The 15,162-nt window shown below is 41.7% G+C and overlaps 1 protein-coding gene and 1 long non-coding RNA gene across 3 annotated transcripts in view; one reads left to right on the top strand and one right to left on the bottom strand.

Annotated features, from left to right (window-relative positions):
* The window catches only part of LOC102076785 (uncharacterized), a 29,607-nt gene extending 21,714 nt beyond the window's left edge, over window positions 1-7,893 (bottom strand). The window contains exons 1-3 of one of the 2 annotated variants that reach the window (XR_003219051.1): window positions 7,650-7,893; window positions 7,371-7,419; window positions 7,117-7,266 (exon numbers count right to left, since the gene is read on the bottom strand). This is a non-coding gene — a long non-coding RNA (uncharacterized LOC102076785). Of the gene's footprint in view, window positions 1-7,116 lie in introns of both variants that reach the window. The other variant, XR_003219052.1, reaches the window with a different exon arrangement.
* Window positions 1-13,670, top strand: part of irs4b (insulin receptor substrate 4b) — a 29,085-nt gene extending 15,415 nt beyond the window's left edge. The window contains exon 2 of the mRNA XM_005462594.4: window positions 7,906-13,670. Coding sequence (XP_005462651.1) covers window positions 7,906-7,910 — 5 coding nt within the window. The 3' untranslated portion in view covers window positions 7,911-13,670. The remainder of the gene's footprint in view (window positions 1-7,905) is intronic.
* The last annotated feature ends 1,492 nt before the right edge of the window (window positions 13,671-15,162 follow it).

Here is a 15,162-nt window from a genome sequence, read left to right as displayed (position 1 = left end):
TGGAAATGTTGTGTCTCGTCAGTAATAAATGGACCTAAACATCATGAGTCTTTAACTGGGCCTGCGCGTAGATTTCATAGGTGGTCTCGTACTTTAATCATCGGGGTTCCTGAGGCTCTCCCACTTCGAGAAGCGCTGCAGTTTTCTCTTCTGTCTTTGCAGTGTTTTTGTCTACTTCACCGCCTCCTGCAGATACACGGTAGTGGTAAAGCATGATTTTACTGGAATACCCTTGGACTGGCTGGAATGTGAGGTTAGATAGCTTTATTAGTCAAAGTCTGAATGTGTGCGCAAACGTGCATTTAAGAGGAACCCCGAGTGTGTCACAGTTTGTTTGAACTAAACAGAATGAATGTAAAAGTTTACTGAAAGCTTAAAAGCGACTTTAAGAGTTTTAGATAATGCGAAAGAAAATTTTAGTGAAGTTTTATTATTGAGTTCATTCTAGTTTGTCTTTGTATGGGTTTCTCTGTCTGATGTGACCTCATCCATCTGTTTAGTAATGTCCTGTTATGAAGCCTCTCGTTTTCAACATTGCCATCTTGGTGTTTGGAAACTGGATGTGTTGAGTGAGGGGCGGGTCTGACTGCGAAACCACACACTCATTCGGTAATGACTTGTGATTGGCATGTGCTGATGAGCATGTCCCGGTTTGTTCTTCTTTCTGACTTGAATTTTGACGGTAATTCAAAAAGCTTCAGGTTTTGTTAAATATTACCTGAAACTAGCAAATAAGCCCATAAACTCATCACTGAAATATTTACTGAGGTCGCAGAGTGAGGGAATTGAGAGCTATTATCCCATCTCAATAGTGAGAGGTGAACCATTGAGGCGGGCAGGCAAAGTACTGTAGACCCTAAATACCACAGCTAACGACATCCAGCCGTCTTAGCGTTTATATCGTTAATGATAGCGCTGTATAATAATAAATTTTTATATATTTTGTTGCGTAGATATGCTACAGTGCTTTGTTTCTGACTGCAGACACCACTCTTGTGGTTTCAGAAGTTTTGCGCTCACAAAAAGACCTGGTAGGCACAGGTTTAAACATTTCCACAGTAACGGCGACCTTGACCAGAGGCGTTACGCTTTCAAGTTCGGATTGTGGGTAGAGTCTTTCTTCTTTCAGATGCTCCCTTTAGGGGTCATCACAGTGTCACGTCCTCCTTCACTACCTCATCTGAGCTCTTCCTCTTTCTTCAACATCCTTTGTCCAATATATCTACCATCCGTCCTTTGCACAAGTCCAAACCGTCTCCAGCTGTCCCACTGATGTACTCATTTCTAATCCCGTCCATCCTGGTCACTCCCAAGGAAAATCTGAGAAACTTCAGCTCCGCATCCTTTCTCCAAACTAAAACGTCGTTGCAGGTCTCACTAGTAGTTCTTCAAAAACTTTAAAAACAAGGCTGTGTGTTTGTAGGAACAAGTTAAGTTCATTCAGTCTGTCGTAGCTCACAGCGAGTCTGCTTTAGATGGTCTCAGCATTATGGCTCATAATCCAAATCTCTATGGAAATATGAAGGTGGTTTTTACTCCTGGAATCTAACTGTTGACCTGTCTAGTCTTTGTAGTCTAGTGGCCAAAATAAAATACAGTTTTAAGTCGCTTTTGCATTGGCTTGACTTTTCAAACTAAGTAGATATATCCTTTTATACTTCCTATTGTTGGCCCTGCGTCACAGTTGCACTTTTTATGCAGTTGGACCAAATTGCGGACATCGAGGGTTAGTAAAGTCTGATCGATGGGGACACTGTAGAACAGGATGACCCCTTACAGTTTGACCGTTTGCATTGTTTATGCTGATATTTGCCTCAAGTACAGCTCTTCTTTGTCTTCCGTGCAGCTGCTGGTGTAAGGGTGGGGGTAGAGACGGGGGGGAAAACCAGAACAAGAACAAACTGGACACACAAATTGAAGTGCGTCTTTTCGTTCCTCGATCTGCACTTGAAAGGCCGCCGGTCCAGCTGTCGTGCAAGCCCATGTCAGGTCAACACGTTACGCTGGCTGTTCACTCCCATGATGCCTTTCATCTCTTGTCCCAGCTGGGTGAATGGGGTTTGGGGACAGAGAGAGAGAGACGAGCTGAGGGTCAGCGAGGGCACAGGGAATGAGACAGAGGGCGGCGGGTCTGAGCACCTGCATGTGTTGCAACAACACAACAATCTGTTAGCTAATGCAGGTGTTTTTATAACCTGATTTTGCCCTGAAAGTGTGGGTACGTGTGTGTGTATGTGTGTGTTTAACCAAGGTCAGCTCGGGTCAGTTGGGCTCGTGTCCTAAGAGTGTTGTTTTGATCAAAGTCCACGCCTGGACTGCAGAGAAACCCAGAGACCTCAGACTTTCTCTCTCTGTCTGTCTCTTGCTCTCACACACGCCCACATTCAGATTCAGCCTTGCTTTGACCATAATTAAGTACAGTATTGCCAAAGCTTGTTGTATGTAGTGTTAAGTATAATGATTCAGAAAGTTAAAAGAAAAGATACAAATCCACATAACTGCGCCGTTCACCAATGGTGGCTGAAGCCCCCCCCCATCTCTCCATGCATGGTGTTCTGTTTTTTTTCTTTGTTTAAAAAATAAAAAAAAATCATCTCCCTTTAGATATTAGTTTGACTATACTCCTCTAATTCCTGGACAATTTGAACACACATGAACTACAAACACAAATGAGAAGCAGTCAGAACTCACAGGTTTCAAAATGTGAAGAATTTCAGGTAGGAATGAAACAATCTGCAGTTCAGTAAAGCAAATATTTGTTAGTATTCGTCATTCTTTGGAGAAAATAATACTGTGTATATAATACTGACTGAAGAAAGCTCTGTACTTTACTGTGTATTAGTTATAAAACTACATTCTGAAAGCTTTTACTGTTAAATTACAGTAAAGTGCCGGTAACAGGATTCAGCAGCATTAAGCTGTTGTTTTTACAGCATGGTGTCATAGATTACAGCAACAGTTTCTTACTGTAAATGTACAAAATAGTGTGGTTATGTCAGTGTACTCACTCTGATCTCTATAAACAGCCCTGCTTCAGCTCTACACAAGAGTAGGGGGAGTGTTGCTGTTTTCAACACTTTAACAAAGTGAACGTGAGTGCTGGCAGGATATTATTAATTACCATGGGACTCTTGAACACGGTGACCCATTGTTGGCCAAACCTCAACACTGTTGGTACCTACGCAAACACTGGAAAAGACTTCAAACACCAAATAACCAAACTTATTTTAAATATTCATTTATCTTTATTTTAAACTATGCACTACGTGTTGTTCGTTGCCTTGGTGTTTGCTATTCATTCTCTGCATTTCGTACAAGGGATTTTGGCAGACCCACAGTGCTTATATGATCACTAAAACTGTGACACATATTTCTGGAGGCTGCTGTCACTAGGCGAAATCAGTCACACAGAGGGGTGCTATACAAAAAACTCTTTCTGACTGCTTTGATCGCTAGCAGATTGCCACAGTCGCCTGTGGTTTACATTAAAGACACTAGCTTGTCTGCAAAAATATTAACTCTCTGAGCTGTAGTTTATCACTGCTTGGAGAGTAGTTTGCAAATGTTGCACAAAAGTCTTCCATATAAACTCCAGGCAGGTTTTCAGGCAGCACCTCTTTGTGACCAGTTTAATGTTGGCAACCTCCAGCAACCACACACCAACTGGTTGCATAATATACACACAACCCCTTGGAGACCGGTGGCTGCCGGGCAGCTGTCAGCTGTTCTTTAGGCTTGTGTGACTAAGGTGTTATATGGCAAAGATGTTTAAAAGCCTCCGATATTAGAGCGGTAACCCCAACAATCAGTTGACACCCTTATGAGCAAATACATGGCAACCCCATGCACAACCAGGCTCAGAGAGGGGCAGCTATCTGCTGTGACTGGTTAGAGGGTGAGGGGGAACGGGAACTATGGGGAGAGAAGGCCGTTGTTAATGTCATGCAGTTGTAGTGTATAAACACATGTGGAGTAAAGGGTAAGTACTCATTCCATCATGTGAAGTCCCCCAGCAGCGTTGTTTAGTTATAGAAACATAACTAAGTAATGGTTCAGGGTCAGCTGATTCAGGGCAAACTATATGCTTAATCAAAAGGCAAGTTTTTAATTTAGTCTTAAAAATAGACTGTGTCTGTCTCCCAAATCTAAAGTGGGACCTGGTTCCATAGGAGAGAGGCCTGGTAGCTGGAGGCAGGAATCACCAGACACCTCACCATACGATCTTATCACAATACTTAATTAACGATACAATTTTATTGCATTTTGCTACATGTTGAGTATTGTAATAATGTATATTGTGATTCATCGCCTTTTTTCAAAGTTACACTTTGTCAGTTTCTGTTTTATCCAATAAGCTAAAATGATCTCACTTGAGTTATTTCCTTACTGAAAAATGAGATTGTCGAAGATAGTAACACCATCACTAAAACCTGCCATAAATGTCACCATCAGACAGTCGATCTGAATTCAGTCTGAACTGGGTCGAGCTAGCAGTTGCATGCAGTCTGTGTGAATTAACTGCGACAAATCGTCAAAAATCACACTGTTGCAGTAAATTCACATGTAACTATTACATGTGTTCTCAGCAAACCTTCCTGTTCTTCAGGAATACAACCAGTTAAGTCGCGTCTTCTCGAGTTGTGCTCATTGACCAAGAGTCCTTCACACTCTGTCTGAGAGTGACTGCCGAGTCAAACCGCAACTGTTTTTAAAAAGGTTGCCACCCATCAGGCAACCTGTGCCTTTTATGATGTGCGTTCCTATCTTTATTTTTATTGTGTGGCTGAGCCATTAGCTTGGTCTGAATTAGCAGGTAACTTTGTCAAGCTCAGTGGTGCCCAGTGTCAGTTGGTTTTGCAGCTCGGCTCACGTTATCCCAGGATGCCAGCGCATGAGATGAGCCCGCTTGTTCGTAGTATTCCCAGAATATTTACTTTTTTTTTTTTAATAAAATATGAAAATTTAGTGTCCCTGTATTGCTACAATACAGCAAAATATCACAATACTATGCTGTATCGAACCTGCCCACCCCTCAACCCAACCCACTCCTGTTGAAAGCTGGCTCTGCCTGCCATTGTACGTTTAGAAAAGTGAGAGTAAGTTAGCCTGCAGTCTGAGAGCAAAGTGCTCTGTTAGGGTAATTTGATACTAAAATATATATCAGATATGAAGGGGCCTGATCATTGAGGATTTGGTGTGTAAGGAGGAGGGATTTTAAATTTGATTCTGGATCTAACAGGGCGCCAGTTAAGAGAAAGTCCTGCCAGTTCTCTTACTGCAGTGTTTTAGATCAGCCGAAGGCTTTTCAGGGAGCTTAAAGACGGCCTTGTTCATAGCAGAGTTCCAGGGTGTGCTACACCTTTTGGTTTTTTGGTTGTAATTTGGTTGCATCAGGTTTTTGTTTCTTCTCTTCTTATCCGTGTATTCCTGCCTTTCCATCAGTCCATCCCTCCCTCCCTCCCCATGGCTAGCAAACAGAGGGGCAGCATTCCAGCAATGCCCCCTGTCAAAGCATCTGTATTGTGGCGTGCTGCTCACATTGTTGTGTCAGACAAAGGCTCGCTCTCAGTGGAATAACCCAGCTGGATTGCGGCCATTGCCACGGGTCATTCGGGGCCGCTGGGCCGCACCACAACAGCCGACCTGACAGCCCGGCCCAGCAATGATAGCAGGGCAGGAAACAAACATTTTATTTGTGAGTGTGAGTGTGTGTGTGTGTCTGCTGGAAGCGAGCAGAATCCAAAGTTCACCGGCCACGCTCACTTATTACCAGACAAACAGATTTTATTATACAACGAGGAGTTTGAGCCAAGCCGCCCCCTCTGACAGAGACGTCTCACATCTGTGCTGCTTCTCTCAGGCGGTGATCTGTGACTGTGCAACAGCTGTAGTTCTACTTTCTTCTTCTGTGATTGTAAACCTGCGGCTTGTGTCATTAATCGTGCCCTTTTTAAGATTACCAAACTGTTGGGCAACCTCTAAGAAATGTCCGGTAGTGGTGATAACCATCCCCGAGCTGGCAGAAGAGGGTCGAGTGTTTTTGCAACCCCTGCAGTGTCTTGCAGCGCACGACCCCTCAGAAGCCACCAGCACCCCCACCTTTTCAGGATTTGGAGAAATGTTTGGGGGGCCGAGCCCAAAGCCAGACAGGGTCTGGTTCCAGTCAAAATTGGCACCGCTAGGCTTCAAAATGTCCAAAAACATAATATCGACAGTCCCCCCCCCCTCCAATCAGTGAACCACACACATTCCTGTTTTTGTGTGTGTGTGATAATGTGTAATAGTTTTTCTATTAGCCAGTGGTCTCATTATAATTTTTCTCATTTTTCAGCTTGCTTTTTTTGTTTGACAAACAGCAGTGAAAATGCCTGTGACACTTTAAAGTTGTTTTTTTGTTTTGTTTTGTGTTTTTTAAGTGCTTCCTGTCTTTTGCTTAACAGTCTGGAGTCAAGTGTGCAACCGGCTGTTTTTGACTACATCTGATTATACCACAAACATTTTTAATGAATCACTTTTATCATTTAAAATGCTAATATAAGATGTGAATTTCAAAAATTTGTGTACACACATAGCAAACAGAGTTCCATACAACCAATACTAAAGGCGTTTTTACAAAACAATCAAGTGTCAAAATAAGATGCCGCACAAATTATTTGTGCAGTAGTTCTTGTCCTCCACAGGACAGAGGGACACATCACAGGCCTTACATCTGGCATTTTAAAATTGTTTATCATAACTCTAATTTTACTTGTCTTTACTTGACTTGTCAACACAATTTAAAAACCGGAATTTATTTTGGAGTCCGCACTTTGGACACAAGTTGAGCCTGAGACTCGGTGAGGCAGCGTTCTGCGGGTTACATCATCTTAAATCGGTCATGTGATTTGTATGCGGCGACACGTCCGTCAACACTACAAGGTTAAACAAAAGTTCCACATCCAGAGATACTCACTTCAATATATGACAGCGTCTCCTCACACATAAACTTTTACTCGGGAAGTATAGCCAGGGAATTTAACAGTCACCAAAGTACGGCAGGCAAAACCACCCTGGCTCTTATTTTGAAAGTCTAGTGTTTTCCTATGGGCTGCTGTTGTGGTGGTCCTCGGGACGTACCTCTTCTGCACAGCAGCTTCTCACTCTGCTCTGGATCCTCTGCGAGCTGCAGGTGGAGAACTTGTTCATGTGCTGCTATGCCAAACTCGCTGAGACTACAGAGCTTAACGAGGGCTCCAACCTGCAATCCAGTCCTCCGTGGAGAGGCAGCTGAAAAGTCACAAAGTATTTTGCATATTAGATACTTGGAGAGGAGAAAGTTACAATTAATGATTACAGCAAACGTCCTTTTGCCTCTTCTAGGTGGAGCTTACTTTCAGTTGTGTAGAGACTGAAAGGAAAGTCGTTCATCTTGTTGTTCACCTGCTACCGCGCACAAGAAAACATTCACTATATAGAAGGAACAAGTCAGTCAAATATTAATAAATAAAAAATATATGAATTAATAACAATTACAGGTATCTGGTACTGACACTGTCATGTTTTCCTGACCTAACCAGTTATCCCGGTGCCCATGCTTAGGAAATCTGTGTGTGGTTGTGTCTTACTGACACCTCACAGGTTTTATGCCTCTAACGACGCGTAATCTCGACCTGTTTGTTCATTTGGAGGCTGATGATTGCTTCATGTAAATTCTTGAAGTTGCTGGTTTTTGTCTTGATTTTTTTTGAAAAGGGAAAAAAAAATACATTCTTCCCAAATTCCCAAACAGATTGTTCTTTTTCTTTTTCCTCTTTGTATTTGGCTGCCTGTGGTCAGTTTTTCATGTTGTCACTAGTTTGCTGTTTTTGAGTTTGTCTTCATGTTTTCACTAATGAGCTTTTTCCCCCCCCTCTCTCTGTGTCTCAGACTGAGCGACGGAGGTTCATCACACGCCGCAGCCCCCCCTCCTCTTCATCCTCATCTCTCTGCTCGCGGCACTTGACTCTGCCTGTGACCTTTGGCCTCCACCGCCGGTGACCTCTGACCTTCACTGAGACTGAGAAGCTGCTCCCTCCTGATCGCAGACAAAATGTCAAAAACAAACACAAAAAAACGCTTGCAGTTTTTAAAAAAAAGTGTTTTTCATTTTTTGTTTTCCTTCTGTTTTATATGCATATCGTCCTTTTGGGTTGGTTTTTTTTTTTTTGTAAAATTAACAAATAATCCCCCTCTTGACCGACGCTGCCAGCGTGCGCTGCTTCCCCGCCCCTCTCAGAGAGAGTTGGGCTCGTACTTATTCAACAAACAGAGGGTGAACTTTGGCTGAGGGGCGTCCTTGCATCTGCACGGAGCCTTTTTATCAGATGGTTCTGCTTCTCCATGTAGTATTAAAAAAGGGAAACTGAAATTCAAAGGCATTACGGCACAGACTTGGATTTTTTTTTTAAAATGTTGATTTGAATTTAAATATTCATCATTTATTATTATTATTACTATTATTATTCTAATTTTTTTTTAACCCCTTGTGTAATCCATCCTGAATGCCGTATAGTTATTACATATTGGATAAAGTGTTTATTTTTTTAATTCCTTAACCCCCTTTAATGGTACAAGCTCGTGGCTGGGCCCGTTTTAGTTTCAGAGTGGCATTGTACGAGTATCGCGTTTGATCCCAGGTACGACGCAGTACCGGCACCCTTTGGATCATCATGTAGCAGGGCGCTCGCGCCTCAGCGACACGTTAGCACCCATTGCCTGAGCGGGCCTGCTCCAAAGGGCTAAAATCAGCTGCAGTACTGCGCCAGTGTGGGTTTGTCAGAGTACCAATGCAACCTTAAAGCATTACTCCTCATGTTATATAGTGCTGATTATTTATATGTTAAAGCAGGTACAAATGTTCCGGTACATTTCACTTTGTTTGTTCTTCTGACTGATGGTACTCAGCAGGGCGGGGAATTGTTATGGCCGGTGGTCGAACGCTGCAAAGTTTTCGGTGTCATTTACAATCCACTCATTAGAAGTTTGATAATCTTAAAAGTGAAGCTACAGCTAGCAGTCGGTTAGCAAAGAGTAGCATAGACACTCAGAACAGGAGCCAAAAGGTGTTCAAAAGTAATTTTACACAAAGTCCACATAAAAGAAATTGTGTTCTGCTCAAACTTTAAATTTTAAACCCAATTTATACCCATTAAATGCCGGCTAGGTGTTTAAATATTGCACTATAAAGCACAGAAAGTCACTAAAATAGCAGTTCTTTTGTTCTACTTGCACAAAAATGGAAATGTATATCACTTAAAGGCAAAAAAAAAATACACCTAAAAATATAAAAGTATTGTTAATATGAACAAGGCCATAAATAAAGATACAGAGATACAACACTACATGCCATCTTATTAAAGTGGACCTGTTATGCTAATTTCTGTTTCAGTGTTTTGGTTGATTGGATTCTACTAGAGCCACTTGGGAATAATCATTATTACATCATCCTGTTTGAAACAACCCATTTTAGCTCCCTTTAAACCAACTTTCTCCTGATTGATCCCTTCAGCAGATAGATGGGACTCCTGCGCCTGAAATGACTGTATAAGAGATGTCTTCTCTCTTTGACATCAAAGAGAGCTAAAAGTATAAAAAAGCCATTTTAGTTTAGTAACTTCTGATTGGGTGCCCCTCTAATAGGCTTCAGAAGCCATTAAGTGGGGCTTTTGTCTGGTTTCCATGGCATCATGGAGAGCCAAAAGTAGGAAAAAAGTGTCTGAAACCAGGCGTTCGGAGCAGTCTGAAGCCTGAGCTTTTGACTTTCAAAGAGCTACATACACACAGGATAGAAACCTTGTTCTATTTATAATAACCATTCATCCTCATAACTGTGTGCGTGTGTGACAGGAAAAAAGGAAAAGGCATAACAGATCAACTTTGACACATTAAACCAAATTGTAAAAGCAGCTTTAGGCTGTTATGTCATGACTGTTCCTTAAGGAATATATAACCAGTTTATACACGGGCTTTATCTATGTGGATAGGTCTGCTACTTTTTTCGGGTCTTTATGCTATGCTAAGCTAACCGGCTGCCTTCACAGATATCTGGGTGTTGTTAATGAACTCTCAGCAAGAAACTCTGATTATGTGGTTCGAAAACTCAGCTGAAAAACCCAAAACAACAAAAACAACAAAAACAAAAAAACTGGTTTTTTTGGGGGGGGTTTTGGGTTTTTTTCCCCCCGCCCTGCTGTTTCACTTGGTTCATCTTCCTCAGTTTTCTGCACAAATAACTGTTGAGTAGATCCAAGTAGTAGGTGTTTGTTTGTTTCATTCAGTTTTACCTCATGCGGTCCGTAGCACAGATCAGATTAGCGAGGGAGAGTGGCGCCAAAGCAAACACAGACAAAACGCTGTGAAAGGTAAAAAGCACAAAGTACAGTATTGACACACTGAGATGCAAACACAGGAATAATGCACACACACACGAAATGCAAGTGAACCATTTACTGTACTTTGTGAGCAGTGGCATGTACATACACACAAACACACACGCATACCTGTACGTCAATAAGACACACATCTCGGTCATGTGCCCCCCTCCACACACATGCCCTCATATTGCATACAGGCACAGAGGAGTCATGCAGCCCTTTTTAGTCGAGGGTACCTCCTGTGCGTCTCCATTTCGGCCCTTTGTGAGCGGCTCTTGATGACGTGCGGGATTTTTCTCGCACATATGCATGCCGGGGTGTTCGTCAGCGGCTCCGCGTGACGTAAAGAGGTTTCCAGTAACCGGAGCTCCAGCCCCAGGTGCAGCGCACTGGACATAGTTGCCCTGTGACACCCCAACCCACACACACTTATAGTGGCGCACAAATTGCCTCCTCTTTTCATTTTGGCACCTTCACACACTAATACTCGCGTATTTAGCATTTATAGTGACGCTGCTCTCCCACGACGTGCTTAAACTTAAAGACCGACAGCTAGACTGGTCCACAGAATTTCAATGATTTCTTTCAGTATTTAATGCAAAATTCATCCTGATTGTTTTTTTTTCTTCTTATGATTTTTTTTTTTTTTTTTTTTGTAATTATTATCCCACCTTTTGTGATGTTTTTGAATTTACTTGTTTAACGATGCATCATCACTGTTATCCAAGCAGAGCCGGGAGCGAGGGAAGGCGTGTTTGACTTTGGTTTTGAAAGCAGCCTCGACAAGTTTAACTGACTAATCTTTGCTCCGATTTGCTCTCATTGTCCTGATACCTGATGCTGACTTGTAGCAGTTTGACCATGCAGACTGTGGAAGCTTCTCCTCAAAGATGAAAACCTGTGCAGCCGGCTCCCATTAAAAAAAAGCTGCTTGCTTTGTCCACTGAAGTTCTGAAGGGCTTCGTTTCTTATGGCTTGTTGTAGTCGTCACTTATATCATTTTTATTAATGCATTCTAGTTGATCTTGTTTCACTGAAGGAGTTGTGATTAAACTTACTTTTCCTCCCATCTATTAAAATGCAATGAAAATCTGATTGGATATCAGTATTTAAATTAATTTAATAGTGGTGTGCAAAAATAACAACAAATTTTAAATGATTTCTTTGCAAAATGGGGATAAACACAGAAAAACGTGTATCATTAAATGTAAAATTATTAGACGATAGGCCTGGATCAGTCTGTACAGCTGGTGTAAAGCAGCATTACATCTCTCCTAGTTCAAGCCGGCCTATTTCTGCTAGCTTCTAGCTGCATATCCATTTAATCTATTAGAGTAGCTTAGCATGATTCACAGATCAAAATAACAAGCCTTGGTGGAGCCCCTAATTTTATTCACTGTCTGACACAAGCTGTTTTTAATCCAGCTTTTGTGTGATTGGCTGCCCATCATGAGCAACTGGGTAGGGCTTCTGGTCTGAGAGTGCTGTATTAGGTTTCTCTACCCTGTGACATCACACAGACCCAAGAGTAGAGACGCCGGTTTGCAACGGAGCGTTCAGAGCCGTGTGAAGCTTGCACTGATCTCAGTATTTGGAAGTTTGTCGGTGTTCAGTATGAAAATTCAAGATTTATACCAGTAGAAACGAGACAGAGGTCCATTTTAACAAAATCTTTCAGCTATGCTACGATTCCATTTACACGTAGATGGAAGTGGCCAAAGATGAAGCGAGTCTTCGACAGTCTGCAAGGATCCTTCATAGCATACAGCGTGGAATCAGAAGGGTTAAATTTCCTAACATCCTGCAATTAGCAAACGTGTCTCGATTAGCACAAACATTAAAAAAAACGTGGCCACGCTTTCCCCCTGGCTCTGTTTTCAGACTCGTGCAATGATGATGACAGACCCCTGAAAATGAGCACGGTCGCTCCACAGCAGATCACATACGAAAACCCACAAAATGCTGTTCAGATATTTTCTTTTTTTTTTTCTTTTTTAAACATGTGACGTGTCTTATGTGAACAGTTTAAGCTTTTTTCTTCGCACCCCCACCCCATCTTCTCCTTTTGAGTGAACAAAGAGTTAAATCAGTGGCCTGTGGAGACAAATGAGAAATTATTTTTTTTCCTTTTGGTTGTTTATTTTTCTTTTTTGTGTACTTACTTGGCTACAGCAATGTGTTGCTTTTGGGGTTTTCATGCTAAATGGTAGAGCTGTTTTTTTTTTTTCTTTCCCCCACATAATTTATTTGAAAATTGTTAACGTCAGACTTGATCCCCTGTTTAATTCTTCGTTATAACTGAATTAATTCACACAGAATCTGTGTTTATTTTGGCAACAATTCAACCTCAAAACTGTCCTCAATGTTTTCATGTTTAGGGTGGAGCATTAAGAAAGAAATAAGACCTACATCATACATGTATATCTATATATAATCCTGACAGAGAAGACTTAGGGTACGGCATCATTATGCAAACTTCTGTTTTTCCTCTAATCCTTTGATTTATTTTATATTCTAGTTTACAGAGGGAAGAATTCATCTTATTCCTGGTTTTCTCTCATCGGAGAGGCTTCTCTGAATACAAAGCGACATAAGGATAGTGTTTTTGTTTTTTGTTTTTTTGTTTTTTTAAGAGTACATAGGCATTTTTTGCAGTTATTTGTATAAAGAAATGGGTTACAACCTGCCTAATGTTTATTTTTTGTAACTATATCACAGTTCTTTTGGAGGTTTTTTGCTGCTGTGTAGTACAGTTATAACAAAATGCTGTCAGTGGCGAACTAAGAGGACGAAGACGCGGGTCAGGAAAAAATCCCACTCTTACCCCCGCTACCTGTATTCTTCTTTTATTTTTTCCAAGTTGAATGCTGTTGTTCATTAGCTTTACAGGAAAGAGTTCAAAAACAATACTGTGGAGGCGTGTATCCTTCGTACGTGCATTATTTTTCAGCGTCCTGTATGCGAAAACGACAGGGGGGGTGAAGAGAGCTTAAATTTTAGAGAGAAAGAGAGAACTGGTGGGAATCCTCCTTGTGTAAATAAGGAAAACTTGTTGTTGCTTTTTTCATGTTATGATTGGTGCCTCGGCAGGTGCCCCGCCCCCTCACCCATTTTTTCTTTTTAACTTCCTTTTCTCCTTGTCTCTTTTATTTACTTGCGGAGGGAAAAGGGGGGTTGAAGGGGGTTGTCGGAGGCGATTTGAGCATCGGCATAGTGTTTATATTTATCAAAACTTTTTTGCTTTCAATAGAGCTATTGCAATAAAAATGTGTTCATGTAGCCGCCCTTGTCTCGGCTGTCTTCCTTTCTTTTCTTTTTTTCCCTCGGTTGTGTGTTTCTTTGCAGATCTGTGTTTGTCTTGCGTTACACAACAGTTCAGTTTCTAAACACAAACAGGACTTTGACGTCACTAAAGACCTGAAAAAATGTATCTGCTTCTGTCTCGGTTTGCTCAGCACACTGATGCACGTGATTCTCAAATATGCTGCGACACACCCACCCAGAGAGGCCAATGAAGTGCGAGCCAAATCATTTCAACCATCTGATGAAGGAAATATTTTTTTCTTTCTTCCTCTGGGCACTCTGAAAGGCCACGAGGTTGAGAAATTCCCTGATAACTCTGGAGTCTGATAAAAACCTCTTTGAGAACCTCTGTGATTATGTCTAAAAGAATGCACTGGTGACGTCAGCAAGTGGGATTACGATAAGTCCTCTTGTCTTTAATAACCCTCCTGACCCTCACAGGGAGGCCAAATTTCCAAACTCAGAGGAAATGTAAGCAGCACACACTGGGACCACCTATGCTCACACTGACTTTTTTGTCATCGTTTTCAAACAAGAAATTGATGCAACTGTCATATTTTAAAAGGTATTTAATACTTTATGTGTCAGGGTTAGACTTCTTTTATTACTGGGAGATTCCAGGATAAATTGCATCATTCAGTTCAATTCAATTTTTATTAACACAGCTAATAAATCATAACAACAGTTGCCTTAAATCAATACAATAATACAAAGAAAGAGAAAACCCCAACAATCATATGACCCCCTATGAGGAAAGTGCTTTGGCAAACGTGGGAAGGAAAAACTCCCTTTTAACAGGAAAAAACCTCCAGCAGAACCAGGCTCAGGAAGGAGCGCCCATCTGCCACGACTGGTTTGGGGTTAGGAGAGTAAGATGGGACAAAAGACATGCTGAGGAAGAGATTAATTATAACAATTAAAACATAGTGAGTGAAAAAAAGGTGACTGAAGAAGAAATACTCAATGCATCATGGGAATCCCCAGTGGCCTACACCTACTGCATAACTAAGGGAGGATTCAGGGTCACCTGGTCCAGCCCTAACTATATGCTTTAGCAAAAAGGAAAGTTTTAAGCCTAATCTTAAAAGTAGAGATAGTGTCTGTCTCCCGAATCCAAACTGGAAGCTGGTTCCATAGAAGAGGGGCCTGAAAACTGAAGGCTCTGCCTCCCATTCTACTTTTATATACTCTAGGAACAACAAGTAAGCCTGCAGTCTGAGAGCGAAGCACTCTATTGCAGTGAGAGGTATTATGCTTCCCACAAGTTGACCCCCCCCCCCATACAGTAACTTCAGTGTGTTAAATGAAAGCATGCTTAAATTTGATAAATACAAAATTTGATGAGGGGACATGCCATCTCCTGCCAAAATAAAACTGAACAGGCTACGGAACTGCAATCGGTCCCAAGACCTGGTAAATGGGCTGGTTCTTATGCAGCGTGGTTCTACTATACTGGAGCACTCAAACC

The sequence above is a fragment of the Oreochromis niloticus genome, linkage group LG3, assembly GCF_001858045.2.
Source record: "Oreochromis niloticus isolate F11D_XX linkage group LG3, O_niloticus_UMD_NMBU, whole genome shotgun sequence".
Classification (NCBI taxonomy): Eukaryota; Metazoa; Chordata; class Actinopteri; order Cichliformes; family Cichlidae; genus Oreochromis; species Oreochromis niloticus.
The sequence above is the reverse complement of the archived record's forward strand: the minus strand, read 5'-3'. Positions and strand labels throughout refer to the sequence as shown.